Source organism: Hypanus sabinus, chromosome X2 (assembly GCF_030144855.1).
Source record: "Hypanus sabinus isolate sHypSab1 chromosome X2, sHypSab1.hap1, whole genome shotgun sequence".
Taxonomy (NCBI): domain Eukaryota; kingdom Metazoa; phylum Chordata; class Chondrichthyes; order Myliobatiformes; family Dasyatidae; genus Hypanus; species Hypanus sabinus.
Genome location: NC_082739.1, coordinates 34,114,687 through 34,137,956, shown reverse-complemented (window position 1 = coordinate 34,137,956; position 23,270 = coordinate 34,114,687). Strand labels below are relative to the sequence as shown.

At 44.1% G+C, this 23,270-nt stretch overlaps 1 protein-coding gene across 2 annotated transcripts in view; it reads right to left on the bottom strand.

Annotated features, from left to right (window-relative positions):
* The window catches only part of kirrel3a (kirre like nephrin family adhesion molecule 3a), a 693,875-nt gene that overhangs the window by 46,727 nt on the left and 623,878 nt on the right, over window positions 1–23,270 (bottom strand). For both annotated transcript variants that reach the window (XM_059957202.1, XM_059957203.1), the window contains exons 9-11: window positions 18,187–18,313; window positions 17,149–17,249; window positions 12,631–12,829 (exon numbers count right to left, since the gene is read on the bottom strand). In XM_059957202.1, coding sequence (XP_059813185.1) covers window positions 12,631–12,829; window positions 17,149–17,249; window positions 18,187–18,313 — 427 coding nt within the window. The remainder of the gene's footprint in view (window positions 1–12,630; window positions 12,830–17,148; window positions 17,250–18,186; window positions 18,314–23,270) is intronic.

Below are 23,270 nucleotides of genomic sequence, written 5' to 3'. Positions count from 1 at the left end.
TGTGAAACATTAATTCATCACTCTTTCTACAGATGCTGCCTGACCTGCTAAGTGTTTTCAGCATCTGTTTTTGTTCCAGCATATGCAGTTTTTAAAAACGTTTTGTTTAGAAACAAGTACGTTTTGTCAGTTAATCTGGTCTCGTAATTGCAAAATCATGTTTAACATATTTATATGGAATTGTCAGAGGATAAAATAAATTGGATGAATATAGCTACATGTGATGCATCTGGATTTCCAAAAGGCATTTGACAAGGCAATACAAAATTGTTTAATTGTAAAAACAAAATGGGCAGGCTTAAAGATGTAATTTTCAAGCTGTAGTGAGTGGTGTTTCAGAGGGAATTGTGCTGGGTAACAATTTATATTAATGAATTGGATAAAGTGATGAACAAGATTGCTAGTCATACAAAGACAGGTGGGAGAGTAAAACAACAAATGAGTGAAGAAAAAGATGGCAGATTGGGTATAATGAAGAAAAATGTAAGATTGTCAACTTGATTTGGAAGGCTATTACTTTGTTAGTGTGAGACTTAAAATGTTAGTGTTTACAGAGAAAGGAATGTTCTCAAAACAAATTCTGAAAGTCAGCAGATATAGCAAGTAATTAGGGAAACAAAAAGGTTTACATTGCAAGGGTAATTTATTTATTTATTGATACGGCACAGGTTAGGCCCTTCCAGCACTTAGAGGCCTGCCACCCCAGCAACCCCACAATCCCGATTAGCCTTAACCTAATCACGGGACAATTCACAATGACCAATTAATCTGCCCGGTATGTCTTTGGACTGTGCAAAGAAACCGAGCACCTGGACAAAACCCATATATTCCACAGGGAGGATGTATAGAACCTCCTTACAGAACGGTGCTGGAATTGAACCCGAACTCTGGAACATGCTGTAGTATTGTCGTGCTAAACACTACTCTACCATGGTGAAGTGGATGCCTATATATAACTGCAGAGGGCTGTCACGAGACCCCACTCAGCGTTGGGTCTCACTATGATGTCTTGGAAGCACTTCAGAGCAGTTCCACTCAGATAATTCCTGGAATGAAGGAATTGTCTGTGAAGGGACCATTGAGGAGAATGAGGCAAACCTCCTTGGAGATTTCAAGAAGATGAGATGATCTCATTCACACAATAGATGCAACAAAGATGAGCAGAGTAATGTCAGAGAGTAGATTAGGCTCCTGGGCTGAGCTCCAATGGAAGAGAATAATCCAAAATCAGAATCATAGAGCATGGAAACATTCTTATTGACCCAATTGGTCCATGTCAACTGAGATTCTTTTATTAATTTATTTACGGTACTAGTCAAAAGTCTGCAGCACATGTGTGTATAGCTAGGGTGCCTAAGACTTTTGTACAGTATTGTAGTAATTTTATGTATTGCACTGTACTGCTGCCGCAAAATAAAAAAACAAATTTCATGGTGTATGTGAGTGATGATAAACCTGATTCTGATATGGGTCTCTATTGTGGATAGAGAGAGGGAAGGAGGCCAGGAGAGGGGAATCATGGTTTGGGAAAAGGGGAAGGGAGTGGGGAGGGAGTGGGAATCACCTGAGAGACATTCTGTAATGATTAATAAATCCAATTGGTGCCTCAGAGTTGGGTGTGTCACCTGTGCCACCCCCTACCGAAACTAGGAATGCGAGTATAAAAAGAGCAGACTTGGGTAAAGCTGGTGTTTCTCTTGGCGGCTCAGGCACGAGGAGTGTGGGTGTGGGTGTCAGAGCCATGTGGAAGTTGGGAGAGAGAGGATAAAAGGAGCAGATTTGGGCAAGGCCAGAAAGTGTTGGTGTCAGAGGCCTAACCTCAGCTGCAAATAAAAGAAGGGTAGGCTCAAGTGGAGTGGCCATTGTTGGACAGTGCCCGTGACAGAGTGTGAAGGCTTTGGCATTGCAGGCTTCGGCGTGAACAGGCAAAGGCACAGTTAAGAAGAGGAAAGCCTGTTTTCTCTTTTGGCATAGAGTAGTCAGGATGGAATGTTCTTTCAGTCAGATGCGGTATTCAGGATACCTGATGACTACATCTGCGGGAAGTGCACCCAACTTCAGTGCCTGATGGAATGGGTCAAGGAGTTGGAGCTGGAGTTTGATGCACTTAGGATCATTCGGGAGGCCGAAGTTATTTTAGACAAGACTTTTGAAGAGGTGGTCACATCTAGAGTACAGCCTTCAGTCAGTAGACCACCAGGAGACATAAGGGGATTAATAAGTCAGTACAGGTTGCCCTGTGACCATTCCCCTCAGCAATAAGTATACCTCTTTAGATACTGCTGGGAGGATGACCCATCAGATCACAGCAGCAGCTGCCATGCTGGTGTCACTATGGCTGACTCTGAGCCTCGACAGAGAAGGGTAAAAGTCAGGCAGTGTGGTAGTTATAGGGACTTGATCATTAGGGGGACAGAAAGGAGGTTCTATGGCTGCAAAAGAAACACCATGATGATATGTTGCCTCCCGGGTGCTAGGGTCCGTGAGGTATCGGAGTGACTGCAGCATATTCTCAAGGGGGAGGGTGAACAGCCAGAGGTTGTGGTACATATTGGCACCAATGACATGGGCAGAATAGGGGAAGAGATCCTACACACTGAGTATACAGAGTTAGGAAAGAGGCTGAAGAGAAGGACCTCCAAGGTTGTAATCTTGGATTACTCCCTATGCCACATGCTAGTAAGAGTGAAGTGATAGCACAGATGAATGAGTGGCTGCCCAGATGGGGTAGAGGGCAGAGTTTCAAGCTCTTGGATCATTGAATCCTTTTCTGGAGAAGGGGTGTGTTGTAATGAGAGTATTATTAAAAGTAAGTTAATGCTAATCGGGGAGCTGTTGGTAGCAAGAGGTGGGATCCAGGGTTGGCGGGGTCTTTTACTCCCAGTATGCATTGTATATAGTTCCACCACCCATGCCGCACGGGGTACCTGGAAGCCTCTGTATTGTAAATATCATTTGCCGTACCAGATAAAGATGCTCTTTTGACCGTCAAGTTGTCGAGCGGTCTTTTTGTAAAGTAAAAGTTACCACAGGGTGACCTGTACAAGAGGGATGGGTTGCATCGGAACTGGAGGGTAACCGATATCCTCGCTGGGAGGTTTGCTGACATTACTCTGGAGAGTTTAAACCAGTTTTGCAGGGGGCTGGGAACCCAAACTCCAGGTCAGTAAGAGAAGGATCGGACCAGAAGGTAGATGTCAGGGAAAGTATTGAAAGGCAAAATCAAAATAATTGGTATGATGAGTCAGATAGTTTGAAGTGTGTATATTTTAACGCGTGGAGTATTATGGGTAAGGGTGATGAACTTAGAGCATGGATCGGTACATAGAACTACGATGTTGTAGGCATTATTGAAACTTGGCTGAGAGAGGGGAAAGAATGAGTGATTAATGTACTAGGTTTTCAAAATTTTGGAAAAGGTAGAGGAAGAGATAAAAGAAGGGTGGAGTTGCACTACCAATCAGGGACAATATCACAGCTGCACTCAGGGGAGATGTAATGGAGGGGTCAGACACCGAGTCCATTTGGGTGGAACTCAGGAACAGGAAGGGTGCGATCACACTGATGAGATTGTACTACAGACCCCCCCCCCCACCCCCCGATAGCCACCGGGACATCGAGGAACAGATATGTAATCAGATTGAGAAAGTATGTAAAAATAATAGGGTTGTTGTCATGGGGGATTTCAGCTTCCCTAATATAAACTGGGGACCTTCTTAGTGCAAGGGGTTTAGTTGGGGCTGAATTTGTTAAGTGTATCCAGGAAGATTTCTTAAATCAATATGTGGACGGTCTAACGAGGGGAGGAGCTATACTGGACCTGGTGTTGGGTAAGGAGCCTGGCCAGGTGACTGTGGGTGTTCAGTTAGGGAACAGTGACCACAACTCCTTCACTTTCAGGATCGCTATAGATATGGACAGGTATGGTCCTCCTGGGAGAATTTTAAATTGGAGTAGGGCAAATTGTGAGGGCATTAGGCAGGAACTAAGAAGCGTTAATTGGGAACACCTTTTCTCTGGCAAGTCCACACCAGAAATGTGGAGGGTGGTTAAAGGTCAATTGCACAGAGCACAGGAAGGGTATGTTCCTGTTAGAAGGAATGACGGGGATTCTAGAGAGGTGATAAATTTAGTCAAGAAGAAAAAGGAAATGTATCTAAAGCTATGGAATTCAGGACATGAGGATTATAAAGATGCCAGAAATGAACTAAAGAAGGGAATTAGGAAATCCAGGAGGGACCATGAAAAGTCCTTGGCAAGTAGGATTAAGGTGAATCCCAAGGCATTCCATGGATACATCAAGAGTAAAAGGATAACTAGGGAGAGGATGGGACGACTCAAGGATAAAGGGGTGAACATTTGCTTAGATGCACAGAATTTGAGTGGGGTACTTAATGAGTACTTTTTGCAGTATTTACCAAGGAAAAGAATATGAAGGATCAGGAGATCAGTGCTGAGTGTATTTTAGTGTGTTTAGAGGTCAAGGAGAAGGGTGTGTTGCGCCTCCTAATGAGTATTAAGGTGGACAAATCCCCAGCATCTAATGGGATTTACCCCAGATTATTGAAGAAACCAAGAGATAGGATTGTTGAGCCTTGACCAGTATCCTTGTGTCCTCTCTAGCTTCAAGCAGGGCCCTGGAGGACTGGTGAGTGGCTAGTGTTGTACCTCTATTTAAGAAGGGAACAAATGAAAATCCTGGGATTTATAGACCAGTGAGTCCCACATCAGGTGTAGGGAAATTGCTGGAGATAATTCTTAGGGATAGGATATATGAGCATTTGGAAGCCCATGGCCTAATTAGGGAGAGCCAGCATGGTTTTGTGTGTGGCAGGTTGTGCCTTACCAACTTCAATGAGTTTTTTGACAAGATGAGGAGAGAGATTGATGAAGGTAGGGCAGTGTTTATCTTTTGCATGGATTTTAGTAAGGGGTTTGACAAAGTCCCTCATGTGGATACATGGGATCCATGGCGAATTGGCTGTTTGGATTCAGAACTGGCTTGCACATAGAAGACAGAGGGTAATGGTTGAAGGATTTATTCAAGCTAGAGGTCTGTAACTAGTGAAGTTCCACATGGATCTGTGCTGGAACCTCTGCTGTTTGAGATAAGTCCATAACACTATAACACATAGGAGAAGAATTTGGCCATTTGCCCATTGAGTCTGCTCCACCATTTAATTATGGTTGATCCTTCTTTGTTCCCTCCTCAGCCCCATTCCCCTGCCTTCTCCCCATAACTTTTGATGCCATGTCCAATCAGGAACCTATCAATCTCTGCCTTAAATACACCCAGTGACCTGGCCTCCACAGCTGTCTGTGGTTATAAATTCCACAAATTCACCACCCTCTGGCTGAAGAAAATTTTCCTCATCTCTAGTTTAAATGGATACCACTTTATCCTGAGGCTGTGCCCTCTTGTCCTAGACTCCCCCACCATGGGAAACATCCTTTCCACACCTACTCTGTCTAGGCCTTTCAACACTCAAAAGGTTTCAATGAGATCCCTCCTCATCCTTCTAACATCCAGTGAGTACAGACCCAGAGCCATCACATGTCCCTCATATGATAACCCTTTTATGCCTGGAATCATCCTTGTGAACCTCTTCTGAATCCTCTCCAATGCCAGCACGTCTTTTCTTAGATAAGGAGCCCAATATTGGTCACAATACTCAAGGTGAGGCTTCACCAGTGCCTTATAAAGCCTCAGCACCACATCCCTGCTCTTGTACTCTAGACCTCTTGAAATGAATGATAACATGGCATTTGCCTTCCTCACAACCAACTCAATCTACAAGTTAACCTTCAGGGTGTTCTGCACAAGGACTCCCAAGTCCATTTGCATCTCAGATTTTTGGATTTTCTCCCTGCTTAGAAAATAGTCCTCACATTTATTTCCATACCAAAGTGCATGACCATGCATTTTCCAACATTATATTTCATTTGTCACTTTCTTGCTCATTCTCTGAATCTGTCTAAGTCCTTCTGTAGTTTATCTGTTTCTGCAACACTGTCTGCCCCATCCCCTTTATCTATCCCAAGTGTAATCTCCTTAAAGAATTCCAACCGGTTCATCAGGCAAAATTTCCTCTTAAGGAAACTATGCTAACTTTATCCTATCTTGTCCTGTGTCACCAAGTACTCCAGAACCTCATCCTTAACAATTGACTCCAACATCTCCCAACCACTGATGCCCGACTAACTGGTCTATAATTTCCTTTCTGCTGCCTTCCTCCTTTCTTAAAGAGTGGAGTGACATTTGCAATTTTCCAGTCCTCTGGCACCATGCCAGTGTCCAATCATTTTTGAAAGGTCATTACTAATTCCTCCACAATCTCTATTGCTACCTCTTTCAGAACCCTAGGGTGCAGTTCACCTTGTCTGGGTGACTTACCGTAAATTCTGGTGTATAAGCCGAGAAATTGGCCCTAAATTTTGGTCCTAAAATTAGGGGGTCGGCTTATACAGAGGGTGCCAACTTTGGAAAAACGAATACCTGGTAGACAGGTCGCATTTATTGGCTGTTTTTGAGTCAAATTGGTTCCACTGTTGACGCATGAATTATTTGGTTTGTTTAAACTCACATCTAGTGGCTGAATCATGGACATCAAACCACTGGGGATGACTGTAATGTCTGCATTTTCAGCTTTCAATGCTGCTTTTGTCTCACCTGACAAGCGCGTTTTGGGCATGTCCCAGACAAGCAGCGACTTTCCCTTCCTGAAACCTTCGAGACGTCGATGCCGCACCTCTTTAACCCAATTCAAGCAACCGGCTTTGTCCATCCAGCAGTGTTCTTAAACGTAAACAACACCCCGCGGGAGTTTTCTGAGCAATCTTTGTTTTTTGTCTCAACACAAGATCACGTCTATTCATAAATCGGGTGCACCAACTTCGCATAGCTTTGAAATTTTCACAGACCTCACGGTGTTTTTCGTCCCATTTCAACGCTTGAACTAGAATAATTTCTCTGGTAACAATGTATCCAGACGGTCGCTGGTGATTCCCTTTTTCTTCCAGTTCTGGCCACTGGCATGATTTCCCGCGGCTTGCACATTTCGTCTTTGGTATTTCCCTCAGCATATCCTCTGCCTTTCTCCACTCTCTCTCGTTTATACTAAACTTCTTAGCAGCTGCAGCATTATTCGTTCCTTTAGCAAAACCAACAACCTTCAGCTGGAAGCCAGCATCATATCACATTTGTTTTCATCTTTTGTACATGATGGTCGCAAACTCAATATTGAGTACATGTACTGATCCCGTCACTCCGTGTTATGTTTTAACGAGATTACAATGGGCACTAAATGGTTTCATGGGGGTTACATTTTAGAAGATTCTTTTCCATTGGAAACCCAATCCAAAATTTCTCTGATTTATTTATTAAGAATTCGCTTATAACACTCTACAATGTGTGGGCCTGTTATCTTAGCAGGTACTGGTTCACAAAATTTCCAGGTTCCGGATCCGGCATGTGAGATCTTGTGATCTTTTCTGGTTAAATCAAAAGCCTCTACAAAAGCGGTTGGCTTATACAAAGGTATCATGAAAAAGTCACTTTTTTAACCTTGAAAATGGGGGGGGGGGGTCGGCTTATATTCTGGGTTAATAGACAATAGACAATAGGTGCAGAAGTAGACCATTCGGCCCTTCGAGCCTGCACTGCCATTTTGAGATCATGGCTGATCAACTACTATCAATACCCGGTTCCTGCCTTGTCCCCATATCCCTTGATTCCCCTATCCATAAGATACCTATCTAGCTCCTTCTAGAAAGCATCCAGAGAATTGGCCTCCACTACTTTCTGAGGCAGTGCATTCCAGACCCCCACAACTCTCTGGGAGAAGAAGTTTTTCCTTAACTCTGTCCTAAATGACCTACCCCTTATTCTCAAACCATGCCCTCTGGCACTGGACTCTCCCAGCATCTGGAACATATTTCCTACCTCTATCTTGTCCAATCCCTTAATAATCTTATATGTTTCAATCAGATCCCCTCTCAATCTCCTTAATTCCAGCATGTACAAGCCCAGTCTCTCTAACCTCTCTGCGTAAGACAGTCCAGACATCCCAGGAATTAACCTCGTGAATCTACGCTGCACTTCCTCTACAGCCAGGATGTCCTTCCTTAACCCTGGAGACCAAAACTGTACACAATACTCCAGGTGTGGTCTCACTAGGGCTCTGTACAAATGCAAGAGGATTTCCTTGCTCTTGTACTCAATTCCCTTTGTAATAAAGGCCAACATTCCATTAGCCTTCTTCACTGCCTGCTGCACTTGCTCATTCACCTTCAGTGACTGATGAACAAGTACTCTGAGATCTCTTTGTACTTCTCCCTTACCTAACTCTACACCGTTCAGATAATAATCTGCCTTCCTGTTCTTACTCCCAAAGTGGATAACCTCACACTTATTCACATTAAACGTCATCCGCCAAGTATCTGCCCAATCACCCAGCCTATCCAAGTCACCCTGAATTCTCCTAACATCCTCATCACATGTCACACAGCCACCCAGCTTAGTATCATCAGTAAACTTGCTGATGTTATTTTCAATGCCTTCATCCAAATCGTTGACGTAAGTTGTAAACAGCTGTGGTCCCAATACCGAGCTCTGTGGCACCCCACTAGTCACCACCTGCCATTCTGAGAAACACCCGTTCACCACTACCCTTTGCTTTCTATGTGCCAACCAGTTTTCTATCCATGTCAATGTCTTCCCCCCGATGCCCTGAGCTTTGATTTTACCCACCAATCTGCTATGTGGGACCTTATCAAATGCCTTCTGAAAATCGAGGTACACTACATCCACTGGATCTCCCCCGTCCAACTTCCTGGTTACATCCTCAAAAAACTCCAACAGAGTAGTCAAGCATGATTTATCCTCGGTAAATCCATGCTGGCTCGGCCCAATTCTATCACTGCTATCTAGATATGCCACTATTTCATCCTTAATAATGGACTCTAGCATTTCCCCACCACCGATGTCAGGCTGACAGGTCATTAGTTCTCTGTTTTCTCCCTCCCTCCTTTCTTAAAAAGTGGGATAACATTAGGCATTCTTCAATCCTCAGGAACTGATCCTGAATCTAAGGAACATTGGAAAATGAATACCAATGCATCCGCAATTTCCAGAGCCACCTCCTTTAGTACCCTAGGATGCAGACCATCTGGACCTGGGGATTTGTCAGCCTTCAGTCCCATCAGTCTTGGCTCATACCCCGGAATATACGGTATGTACCTTAGGTCTTTCAGCTTTTTGAGCACCTTTTCCCTTGTAATAGTAACTGCACTCACTTCTCTTCCCTCACACCCTTCAACACCAGGCCCACTGCTAGTGTCTTCCACAGTGAAGACTGATGCAAAATACTCATTTAGTTCACCTGCCATCTCCTTGTCTCCGTTACTATTTCTCAGGCCTCATTTTCTAGTGGTCCTATATCCACTCTCATTTCTCTTTTATTTTTTACATACTTGAAAAAGCTTTTACTATGCACCTTTATATTGTTTTCTAGCTTGCTTTCATATTTCATCTTTTCCCTCCTAATGATTCTTTTATTTGCTCTCTTTGAGTTTTTAAAAGCTTCCCAATCCTCTGTCTTACCACTAATTTTTGTGTTGTTGTATGCCCTCTCTTTTGCTTTTACATTAGTTTTGACTTCCCTTGTCAGCCATGGTTGTACTATTTTGTCATTTGAGTATTTCTTTGTTTTTGGAATACATCTATCTTGCACCTTCCTCATTTTCCCCAGAAACTCACACCATTGCTGCTCTGCTGTCATCCCTGCCTGCAGCTCCTTCCAATTTACTTTGACCAACTCCTCTCTCAGACCACTGTAATTTCCTTTACGCTACTGAAATACATCTACCGCAGACTTTACTTTTTCCCTATCAAATTTCAAGTTGAACTCCATTATATTGTGATCACTGCCTCTTCAGGGTCCTTTTACCTTAAGCTCTCTAATCACCTCCAGTTCATTCCATAGCCCCCAATCCAGTATAGCTGATCCCCTAGTAGGTTCAATGATAAACTGCTCTAAAACGCCATCTCATAGGCATTCAATAAACTCACTCTCTTGAGATCCATTATCAACCTGATTTTCCCAATTGACCTGCATGTTGAAATCTCCCATGACTATCACACCATTGCCCTTTTGACGCGCCTTGTCTATTTCCTGTTGTAACCCATTGTGATGTTTATAAATGACCTGGATGAAAATGTAGATGGATGGGTTAGTAACTTCGCAGATGATACCAAGAGTGGTGGGGTTGTGGATAGTGTAGATGACTGGCGTACAATATAGATCAGTTGCAGATATGGGCTGAGAAATGGCTGATGGAGTTTAACCCCGACAAATGTGAGGTGTTGCACCTTGGTAGGGCTAATGCAAGGAGACAGTGCACTGTTAAGGGCAAGATCCTTAATAGTGTGGCTGAGCAGAGAGATTTGGGGTGTAAGTTCTTAAAAGTGGCTACACAGGTCGATAGGGTGGTTAAGAAGGCTCATGGAATACTTGCTTTTATTAGTCGAGGCATTGAGTTCAAAAGTCACGAGGTTATGTTGCAACTTTATAAAAATATGATTTGGCCACATCTGGAGTATTGTGTAGAGTTCTGGTTGCCCTACTATTGGAAGGATGCTAAGGCTTTAGAAAGGGAGCCAGGAAAAGTTAACCAGGGTGTTGCCTGGTTTAGAGGGCATGTGTTATCATGAAAGGCTGGATAAACTTGGGTTGTTTTCTCTGGAGAATAAGTGGCTGAGGGGAGATCTGATAGAGGTTTATAAGATTATGAGAAGCATAGATAGAGTGGACAGAGAGTATCTGTTTCTCTGGTCTGTATTGAAGGTGTGAGTGGGTAGGTTCAACAGGGGTGTGAGGGGTAAGTTTTTTATTCAGTGGTGGATGCCTGGAATGCGCTGCCTGGTTTGGTGGTGCAGACAAATACATTGGAGGCTCTTAAGAGATGTTTGGATAGGCACATGGATGTAAGGAAGATGGAGGGATATGGACTTGATGTAGGTAGGAGGGGTTAGTGTTTGGGTGTTCTTAATTTGCTTTTTAGTTGGCTTGGCCCAACATTGTGGGCTGAATAGCCTTATCCTGTGGTGTACTCTTCTATGTTCTATGTTCTACCCCCTGCCCCTGGCACTCCTTCTCTGCCACCTGACCCACACCTCTCCCACGGCGCTCCACCCTCACCATTCCCAACATCCTTTGTTCCCACCAGATTTACAAACTCGTTCTCTGCTCCACATTGACAGATACAGTAAGGTGCAAAAGTCTTAGGCACCCTCGCTATATTTATGTGCCTAAGCCTTTTGCATACTGTACTTTAGAGATACAGCACAGTAATAGTACCTTTTGGGATGTCCTTCCCATTTACATCCATTGACCAATCAACATACTAACCCATACTAACCCGTATGTCTTTGGAATGTGGGAAGGAACTGGAGTGCTGAGACAAAACTCATGTGGTCATGGGGACAACATACAAACTCCTTACAGACAGTGGTGGATCGCTGGTGGTGTAATAGCATTACATTACCTGTTACGCTACTGTGACACTTCACTATGCCGTCCAAGATTCCCAAAGTGAGGGTGAAGATCAAGGGTGGAAGGATAGCTAGGGGAGTCACAGTAATGAAATGCCGAGTCTTCCAAATCTGGGTTTGAAACGTCATCTGGGTTACAGAGTGGAACTAGAATTGGTTGAGAGCAAGGTAATGGGTTTGAGCACAGAAGTGTGAAGTGTTTGCCGGGTAACAGCAAGGAGATTATTTAGGGAAGCCTTTGAGAAACCATTTCTCAATATGGGGTGGGAGACAGAGAGGGTTTAGGTAGGGGGATTGAGGCCAGAATCCAGATGCCCCTGAGTGCCAGTGGCAGAAGGATAATCTGATTGAAATATATAAAGTTACGAGAGACAAAGGTGGGGTAGACAGAGTATTTTTCCAAAGACAGAAGTGTCAAATACTCGAGGGCATGGCTTAAAGGCTAGGGTGGGGGGGGGGGAAATGTAGGAATGTAAGGGGCAAGGTTTCTATACAGAGTGTAGTCAGTACTTGGAATGGATTATCTGGGCTAGGCAGTTTGGTGAAATTTAAGAGGCTGGTAGATAGACATGAGAAGATGAGTGGAATGGAGGGATATAGATGATATATGTATAAGAGGAGGACATTTTCCATCAAGATCAGTACAACATTATGGGCTGAATGGTCTGTCCAGCGCTGTGCTCATCAATGATCTATAAATAGATGATGGAGTGGAGTTGGTGAGGAAGGACAGTATGACTGACAGCAAGAAAAGTTTTGAAGATGAACATTCAGAATTACAGGAATTTCCTCTGTGAGTTTCTAAGGATGTAATATTCTCGTCAAGGATGATATTGACCAGACAAGTGCTAAGAGAGTGAATAATTGCATTGAAAGCCAGTATTCATGCACTTGTAGGAAAAGGGTGGGCCAGGGCAGATTGCTAGAGACTCTTAACTGGAATAAAACTTCATGATCCTAAACGTGGATGGGACATTAAAAGCGCTAGAGGAATGGAGGGCAGACACTCTGAAATAGACTGGCCAGGTAAGATTGAAGGTAATGGGTGCAGAAGTTAATTGGTTCCTTGTGTAGCCTACCTTGTTCTTTTAGGCGAATGATTTCTGTGTCTGAGCCAAAGCTGTTCCAAGCCGTGCAGTTGTAAATCGTCTGAAAGTCGGCACGCACAATGTTACTGATTGTCAGTGTTGAGATCACTCCTTCCTCCATGCTCACTGTTTCCACTGTGTAGCGTCCTGAGGTACCTGATTCCAGAATGTTCTCCTTCCAAGACCAAGCCTGGGTGTATCCAATAGAGCAAAAGGACAGATTAAGTTATCAACTGCTTTCCAAAAACATGACGCATGTCATCATCTACCAAGTTCCACAGGTGCGAGCCCATAATTCTTTTGTCACTTGTGACTATGATAGATGTTCTGTGCTTGTGAAATGCACTAGATAAATGCAAGCTCCTATCTGAGTGCAAATATCCGACTCTGACTTTCAAGACCCTTCCTGGAAAAGAATGAGAGGTCATAATAGGAGATTAGATCCCAGCATCTAAGGGGACATTCATCCTGTGCCAATGGCTAGATACCTCCACAGCCTTTTCCTCATTGTTAAGCTAACCAGTTGCCATCAGAGCTTTTGGCTAATTCCTCAAAGATCAATTAGCTCCTGTGCCTCTACGGTCTAAGGGGAAAGACATGGGTCATTCCCCATTCCAGGTGCTCTAGAGTGTGCAAACCCCATACATCGACCACCTTCTTCATTTCTTAGCTGTGTAGACCGACATTCCAATAATGCATCTCCATAGATCTCCATTGCTCCAACACTGGAGGTCATGTTTCCTGCTCGAGAAACCCTCCTCACTTTCCATATCTACGTAAAAACATGCCTCCTCCTCCTGTATTACTTGAATGGCTCAGTATGATTTGATAACTTTCCAGTGAGGCTTTTTTGAGTGCTTTGGAATGCAAATGGGGCTACGTAAATGCAAAGTGTTTTTAGGATGAGAGGTTGTGAGATGAAGACTCTCTTTCATGATGTAGAATGACCACAAGGAATGCTGTGAGAAATTATGGGTCAGGGTCATCCACTGTCCAGGGGAGATGTACACACCCAGTAGAGAGGGAAGGTGCCTTGATAGGCAACAGATGAAATAATAAATAGAAGGCTGCTTCTAGCTGGCTGATCCATAGATGGTCATAGCCCATGCAAAAAGGGGTAGGATATTGGCCACTATTTTAGAAACCCTGGGACTGAAGGGTTCTTCCTGTTCTCCAAGAAGTCCCTGTACACAAGCTGGGGCTGCAGGAGTACATGTAGAAACCCATCGGAAAGGAATGTGCATTGTCCATGAACAAAAAACAAATCATGGAGGAGCTTAATAATATGACTAAGGGTCCAAGGGTTGCGAGGACGTGAACGGGGAGCACTGAGCTTTCAGTGAATTAGAACATCCAGAAGGCACCAGAGCACTGAGTTCAATGTACAATGCTGGAGCACAGAGCTACACCAGCACATGATCCCGAGTTGTGCTAGAATGTGTGCTATCAGAACACTGTGGCAGAGGAGCACCATCGAGAGTACTGTGAGATGCCAGAATATTGGGAGATGTTGGACATTACGTCCATGGAGGACCAGAGTACTGGGTCAAAGGTGAACAGCGTTTCATGATTTTGGGCAATTGTTAATAATATTAACTGTTAATAAGCACACACAATAATGACAACAGGCAGTTGGGAATTGGGATCCTGACCACTCTCACCCTGAAACTCATCAGTGTGAGTCAGTAACCTATGCAGTGAAATTGAAAATTACAGCAATTTGGGAGACTGCATCATCCACTTTTATTTCCAAAATGATTTATTTTTATTTTTGTTGATCCATCGAAGCTTCTCATTGCAATAAAAAAGCCATTAGCGGGGGAACAAATTAAAAACTGAGCATCTGTATAGCTGTCAAATGCTGGTGAATGTTCTACAAATCTAATTACACATGGTACAGGTTACACCAGATGTTCTTCATTGGAGGTGCTGCACTGCACCCTATGTGCAGATATTACATTTCTTTTTATTTCATTAGACTTTATTTTTTGCAAGGTTAATGTCATTTTATCTGTGTTGTTGCAGTGCTGGTGGAGGGATTGCTGAGCTCCTGACTGGTTCTGGGATCTGAGGTGTTCACCAACAACAACCAGTTCTATTTTTAAAGTGCCTCTAATGCAGTGGAACGTCCTGAGCTGACTCAAGGAAGCTCCTTCAAAGAAAATTTGACTCTGAGCTATTATGAGGTAAATGACAAGATGTTTGGTGAGTTACACAGGAGGTGGAAGTGATCTCTCACAGCTTCACCGACCCATGTTCAATCCTGACCTCAGGTGCATTAGATCATCGGGAAGGGGAAGTCTGGGAAACACACACCAGTCCTTATTGAGGGGTCAGCAGTGGAAAGGTTGAGCAGCTTCGTTCCTGGGTGTCAGCATCTCAGAGGATCTGTCTTGGGCCCAATACGTTGATGCAATCAATCAGAAGGCACACCAGTGCTAATCTTAATTAGGACCTTGAGTAGATTTGGTATGTCAGCAGAGACTCTAGTAAGACTCTAGCAAAATTCCGGTTTTGTCACTACCTGCATAGGATTGAAAGAAGCTGCAGAAGGATGTAGGCTTAGCCAGCTCCATCACAGGCCCAAGCCTCCCCACCATTGAGGACATCTTCAAAAAGTGGTGCCTCAAGGAGGCAGCATCCATCATTAAGGACATTGCTATTATCAGGGAGGAGCTACATGATCCTAAAGAACCCACCTAACATTTTAGGAACAGCTTCTTCCCCTCTGCCATCAGATTTACAAATGGTGCATGAACCCATGAACACTACCTCACTATTCCTCTTTTCATGATTTCTTTATTTACTTTGTATTTTAAGTTATAATAATTTTTTTATGCCATGCACTATAGTGCTGCCAGCAAACAACAAATTTCACAATAAATGTAAGTGATAATAAACCTGATTCTGATTTCTCCGGGTGCTCCAGTTTCCACGCATATCCCAAAGATGTGCTTGTTGGTTATTTGGTTACCGTGATTTGCTCTTAGATAAAGGGTAGCTGGAGATTTGAGAATTGATGAGCTTGCAAGAGAGTGGGTGGGACAGACTGAAGTAGGGAATAGGATTGATTTGGATAGCTCTAAGAGCTTCCATAGACACAAAGGACCAAATGGCTGCCTATGTTAAAGGAACAGGAGAAACTTAAAAAGGAGAGGGGGAGGTTTCAGAGGAAATTAATGAAAGGGTTATCATACAAGGAATGTTTTGTAGTTCTGGGTCTGTACTCATTGGTATTTAGAAGGATGAGGGGGAATCTCATTGAAACCTTTCGATGTTAAAATGTCTAGACAGAGTGGATGTGGAGAGCATGTTTCCTATGGTGGGGGGAGTCCAGGGCACAGCCTCAGGATAGAGGGGCATCCACTTAAACAGAGATGCAGAGAAATTTCTTTGGCCAGAGGATCATGAATTTGTGGAATTTATTACCCCAGGCAACTGTAGAGGCCAAGTCGTTGGGTGTATTTAAGGCAGAGCTTGACAGGTTCTTGATTGGACACGGCATCAAAGGTTATGGGGAGAAGGCCGGGCAGTGAGACTGAGGCGAGGAAGAAAAGGATCAGCCATGATTAAATAGTGAGGCAGACTCGATCGGCCAAATGGCCTAATTCAACTCCTATGTCTTATGGTCTTAAGTTTCAGGTGTCATGTTCTGGTTGCTGATGGCATAGTCACTGATGCTGGAGAAAGTTTTTTTTTAATTATTTAGAGATAAAGAGCAGAACAGGCCCTTCCAGCCCAACAAGCCATGCCACCCAGCAGCCCCCCTCTTTAACACTAGTCACAGGACTATTTACAATGACCAATTAACCTACTAACCAGTATGTCTTTGGACTAAGGGAGGAAACCAGAGCACCTGGAAGAAGCACATGCAGTCACGAGGAAAACAGACAACATCGGAATTGAACTCCAAACGCACGATGGCCTGTGCTAACTGTTACGCTGCTGTGGTGCCCTAATTACCGTTCCTTTAATGCAGTGGAGTTTTGGGAGTGTCATTAGCACAGGCTGCTGAGAATCTATAATACAATGGTGACGGCATGTCAAAATTTAATTAATTGGCTGCAAAGTGTGTGGGGGTATTTTGAGACATAATGCAAGCTGTTCCACCACCCTCCCCCCCCCGGACAGTAAAGTTCAGACTTTTTAATGATATTTTACAGTAAATTTATGCTATTTTACAATTTTTTTGTATGCAGCATTAGGATCTGCATGACTTTGGCAAGGCCAGCATTTATTGCCCGTCCCTAAATGCCTTCACAAAACGGTGGAGGGCTGTCTTCTTGAACAGCTGCAGTTGCTCTGGTGGTGCCCCACGCTGCTGTGGGGAGGGAGTTCTGGAATTTATACCCAATGATGATGAAGGTGGGGACATGTATAGTTCCAAGTTGGGATGGTGCAGAAGATGCAGGTGGCAGTGCTCCGTTTCCACGCACTCAGTGCCCTGAAATAATCAGCAATATGGAGGGAGTATTAACAGGCCTCTGTCTGAGTTGCCGAGTCACTCACTATTCGGTCAGGAGGAGGTGTACTGCGGATGAAGCACTTGATTTGGCCCTTCTTCCCCTGTAGAGCGTGTTGCATCTGCGTGCTGGAGATGATGGGGGGTCCTGAAATCCAAAACACAGACAAATCACACATTTAACCCATGGAAGAACATTATTAAATTAGCCCACTCATCCATTCCAGCCCTACTTGTAATACACCCTTCCCAAATGAGCAAGCAACATCAGTGCAAGCTCCACACATAATTATGTTGAATATAATTGCTGTTTATTAGTGGTCTAATTGAAATAAATTTGCATTTTAATGAATATTTTAAAGGGTAATTGCACACACAATGTGCAATGGACAAACTGGCAGCTACTCTTTCATCAGAGAAGATGTGTTGGTGGGCGGGAAGGAGCGAGGGCGGTTTCAGTTGACGGGGATGAAGTGCTGACAAGATTACAGCTCAGTACAAATTCCCAGGCTGGCATTAAAAAGCCCCACTCAGTGTTTCTGGTGATTTGCTGTTTTGTTCCACAGGAACCTAATTGCCTTCCAAGACGTCATTTAAAATCAATCTGAATGGTGAAACTTTGCTTTTATCCTTCTTCAAGGAGAACATTTGGACTTGGTCGCAAATTACCTAGCATCTTAAAGTGCTTTGATATTGCATCACTGCTGCTGCAAATTAACGCTGAATCAGAACCACTTTTGGGAAGTGTGTCACTGAGGGACCTCAGGTGAAAATAGCACGATACACACACTTCACTGAGCCACAGACCATCATCCAGTTCAGGGCTGATCTAAGGGTTGACCCAAACTACTTCAGTTCATGCATGTGTCTGTTCCCATGCATCATTAGATTTGCACTGGTGTCTGTATTATCTTCAGCTGAAATTCCATGGTTGATGCCTTCTCTTGTCTCTGTAAATGTACCTGCATAACTAAGGGCACATATTGTGAGTGTGTGTGTGTGTGTGCGTGCGTCTGTTCGTTAACAACCACAGTGAGGCTCAGTACACTGCCGAAGAGCAAGCTGTGAACAATCGAGTGCTTTACCGTTGACCGTCAGGCTGACTTCCCTCTCCCCGGCGCCAACTCGTGGTACAACAGCCCTGCAGACGTACTTCCCAGCGTCCTCCTGGGTGACGGCCTTCAGAACCATGGTGTTATCATTGCTGAGAACCTAAAGGAGGCAGGGGTCAGAGGTCAATGGTCATTAGAGCGGCATCATGAGTTATTTTCTTGTTTAATGCCTGTGGCTGCCCTCTACTCCCCCTCTGGGCCATCACCTCATCAGTGGCAGTGAGTGATACAGGAACATCAGAGCAGGAGGGGTAGCAACAGCACTCAGCCCATCGAACCTAGCGCATCATTCAGCAAGGCCATGGTCACAGTTCCCGTTTCCTTACCCTAGTCTGTCTTGACTCTCTATTCCATCAGATGGACAGTAGCTGCAGGATAATACAGGCCCATCTCCTGTGGAAGGTGTGGCAGGAAGTGACGCCATCTTAGTCTCCCCAGGGCCCATCTGTCCTTGGCACTCTTTCTCAGCAAAAGCCACATTGCTGCCAGAGGTACTGGCTGATCTTCTGCCTCGGTTCAGGAGTCAGTGAGGTGTTCCAGGCCCTGCTTCAGCAGATACACCTGGTCTATTGAGCCACCGGTGCTCATGTGACTCTTCCAGTTCCGGTCAGTTTACAGGGCGGAGAAGCTGCAGCTTCATCAGGTGGCATGGCGCCTGTCCAGAGAGCCTGCGCTCTGCACTGTCAGGGGCCGGTCTATGGTCTGCCCCTCTGCTCCACATGGGACTGGTCCATAGATCCCATTCCCAACTCCATGTGTGGTACCAGTCCAGAGCTCCTGCTGTCGGCTCTATGTGGAATTGCTGGGCTGTGAATCATGGCCTGGACCAGGAGAGGTGACTGAGTGGGGTCAAGGCAGTGAGGGGGTGGGGGGGAGACGGTGTGGGTGTGGAGGGTGAGGGAGGGCAGAGGAGGCTGTGGAAGGGCGGGGGAGTCTGAGTGAGTCTGAGGCAGTTAAGGGAGGGTGATGGAGGTGCAGAGGCTGGGGGATGGTGAGAGGCTGAGAGAAGGGTGAGAAAATGCAAGGGATGGTGGGGGAGGGTGAAGTACTATGAGTGAGGTTGAGGTGGTGTAATGGGGGGGGGGTGGGGGCATGTGGCTTCACACCAGGTGTGCAGACACTAGGGTGCCACAATATCTGGGAGGCTTTCAGTGTCTTTTGCCGCAGGTGGGAGTCCTGCACTGCCTTTGATTCTTTTAGTGAGAGGTGGGATCACTTGGGGAGGGGGGTACCTGCCTTGGACAACCCCCCCACCCCCACATCCCTGTGCCAGTCCCATGCTGTGTCACTTCTCCCACATGTCAATCTCAGGCCCTGTCTCCTGCACAGAGACTGGTGCACCACCAGCTTCTGTATTGTGACTACTCCTCCATCAACACAAGCAGGAATAACTGTTTACTGGCTGCTTATGGGATCTTGCTGTGTGGCTGCCCGCTGTGCTTTGCACACGACAACTGTGAGTACACATGAAAGGGTTGCATCATCTGTGTGAGGTTGGTCATGTGCAAGGCAATTTGTAAGTTCAAGATTATAATTCAAACTCCATAACAGGGCATTAATGTTACATACTTCCTTCAACATGAGTACACATGGGGAGCTATTGAGCAGCACGTCAGTTACAAAAGACAAGCAGCTAATTGACTAAAGTTGTAGTAAGCCCCTGTCAGTATCGTATCATCACTGTTATAAAGAGGTAAAGGAAACAAATGAAATGGGTATATTTTATACAGGGCATCTCCTGATTTTAAGATGTGACAAAGAATCTTGTTTCTTTGACGGTGTGGTCACCGAAAGCTAACCAGCCAGCTTGTCTCCTGCAGTTCCATGCTGATGCCCTGATAATCCTTCACCGATCGTGATTCAGTGCCCTAGAAGGATTCCATTAAAGCTAGCTTGCTCTCAACTGAAGTATGGTGCCTCACTGATGGAGTCCCACCTTTCAGAAGGTTAAGGACAGATGCAACTTCCCACATGGACAGGCTCAGATAGGCCTACAGACAGTGTTCAGATCTCTACCATGGGACTTAAAGCCCTTGTCTTTTGGCTCAGAGTGAAGAATGTCATTATCCTAGCTCAGGAAATTCTCTTTTATCTCTCCACTTTCCTTCCAGGCCTCCTCTGCTGCCTTGACTAGAGACAGTGCTGGAGGAGCCTCCACTCTTGAGCTTGCCCAAAAGGTCTGAGATTCTTGCTCCCTGTGAGGATAAAAGTGGGGGCTGTAGGAAGGATGAGCAACCTAACCTAGGCACCATGGTTCAAGGAGCAATTCAAGAGGTGGGGGGGAGAGAAGGAAACTCTAGTTGTAGTTGGGAATAGACACAATTCTCTGTTGCAAGGATTGAGAGTCCTAAAGGTGACGTTGACTACCTAGTAACCGGGACATCTCATTTGACTTGCAGAGGAATTTGTAAGTGGGAAGGAAAAGATCCAGCTTTCATGGGCCATGTGGGTACCAATGACAGAGGAAGAACAAGGAAAAAGGTTCTGCTGAGGCAATTTGAGCTAGAAACTAAATTAAAATGCAGAACCAAAAAGGTAATAATCTGTGGATTGTTACCTGAGCCATGTGCAAACTTGAACAAGTAATAGGATCAGGAAACTAAATGCTTGGCTCAAAAATTGGTGTGGAAGAAGTGGATTTCAACTTGTGGGACATTGGCACCAGTATTGGGGAAGGAGGGAGCTGTTCCGATAGAATGGGCTCCACCTGAATTGTGCTGGGACCTGGGTTCTAGTGAATTGAATAACTAGGGCTGTAGATAGGCCTTTAAACCAAATAGTTGGGGGGGGGGGTGGGTCCAACAATTTGGAAAAGTGAGGATAAAGTAAAAGGGAAGGGTAGTGCAGGAGAGGTTATGAAAGTTTCCTGAATAAAAAAAGGACAAGAAATTTAGAAAGGGATAAGAATTTAACTTCCAGTAACATGGAGAAAAAATTGAAAACGGCGATGAATACAGGACTGAAGTTGTTATATTTGAATGTACGCAGTATACAGAATGAGGTAGATGATCTTGGAGCACAGTTAGAGTTTGACAGGTATACGTGGGCATCACAGAACAGAGGTTGAAAGAAGATCTTAGTTAGGAGCTTAATTTCCAAAGATACACATTACATCAAAAGGACAGGAAGGTAGGCAGAGGTGGTGGGTGGTTCTGTTGGTAAAAAATGAATTCAAATACTTAGAAAGAATTGACATAGGATCAGAAGATGTAGAATCCTTTTGGGTAGAGTTAATAAACTGCAAGGGCAAAAAGACCTTTAGTAGGCAGTGCTGTACCCAGGATGCGGGATACAAATTACAACGGGAGATAGAAAAGGCATGTAAAAGGGGCAATGTTGTGATGGCCATGTGGGATTTCAATATGCAGAGTGTTATATTTTGTGACTTCAAAACATCAAAACTAATTTAAAGAAAAACATGTAAGACCAATAGGTCTTAGTTTGTTCTTTACTTTAGTGGGACGTGCATGTATCACATGATGTATGCAATTCATGTATTTTTACATATAACCACAATGAATAACATAAACAACAATAAATCAAACAATATATTTACAAGATTACTCAAATATTACTGAAATATTAAGTATATAACACAAGTAGATTGGGAAAATCAGATTGGTGCTGGATCCCAAGAGAACAAATTTGTAGAATGCCAAAGAGATAGCTTTTCAGAGAAGTTGTTGGCAGAGCCCACTAGCAAAAAGGCATTTCTGGATTGGATGTTATGTAGTGAACCTGATCTGATTAGTGAGCTTAAGGTAAAGGAACTCTTAGTAGACAGTGATCATAATATGATGTAATTCACCCTGCAGCTTGAGAGGGAGATGCTAAGATCAGATGTATCACTATTACAGTTGAGCAAAGGGAATTACGGTGGCATATGAGAGAGAAGCTGGCCAAAGTTGATTAGAAGGAGACAGAGCAGCAATGCTGGGAGATTCTGGGAGTAATTTGGAAGTGCAGGATTGGTTAATACCAGAGAAGAAGAAGCATTCAAATGGAGGGATGAGGCAAACATAGCTGACAAGATAAGTCAAAGACCCCATGAAGTCAAAAGTGAAGGCATATAAAATAGCAAAAAATTAATGGGAAGCTAGAGGTTTGGGAAGCTTTTAAAAACCCACAAAAGTCAACTAAAAAGCAATAAGGAGAGAAAATGTAAAAGATGAAAAAAGCTAGCCAATAATATAAAAGAATATACCAAAAGTTTTTTCAGATACATAAAGAGTAAAAGAGAGGTGACATCAGACAGCTGGAAAATTATGCTAGAGAGGTAGTAATGGGGGCAAAGAAGTAGTGGATAAACTCAATAAGTATTTTGTGTCAGTCTTCACTATGGAAGACACCAGCAATATGCCAGAAATTTGAGAGTATCAGGGGCAGAAGTGAATGTAGTTGCTATTACTAAGTAGAAGATGCTTGGGATTCTGAAAGCTCTGAAGATAGATAAGTCACCTGGACCACATGGACTACACGCCAAGGTTCTGAAAAGGTAACTGAAGAGATTGTGGAGGCATTAGTAATATTCTTTCAAGAATCACTAGACTTTGGAATGGTTCCTGAGGAGTGGAAAATTTCAAATGTCATTCCACTCTTTGATAAGTGAGACAGTTAAAAGAAATTATAGTCCAGCTAGCCTGACTTCAGTGGTTGGGAAGATGTTGGAGGCATTTGTTAAGGATGAGGTTTCAGGGTACTTGGAAACACATGGAAAAATAGGCAGAATGGTCTCCTTAAGGGGAAATCTTGACTGACAAAGCATGACTAGAAGTGTTCTGCCGGGGTCGGTGTTGGGACTGCTTTTTCTCACATTATGTATCATTAATCTGGATGATGGAATTGATGGCAATGTTGCCAAGTTTGCAGATGATGCAAAGATAGGTGGAGGGGCACGCAGTGTTGAAGAAGTAGGGAGTCTGTTGAAGGAAATGGACATATCAGGAGGATGGGCAAAGAAGTAGCAAATGGAATATAGCAGAGAGAAATGCACAGTCAAGCATTTTGGTGAAAGGAATAAAGGTGCAGACTATTTTCTAAACTGGATGCAAATTCAG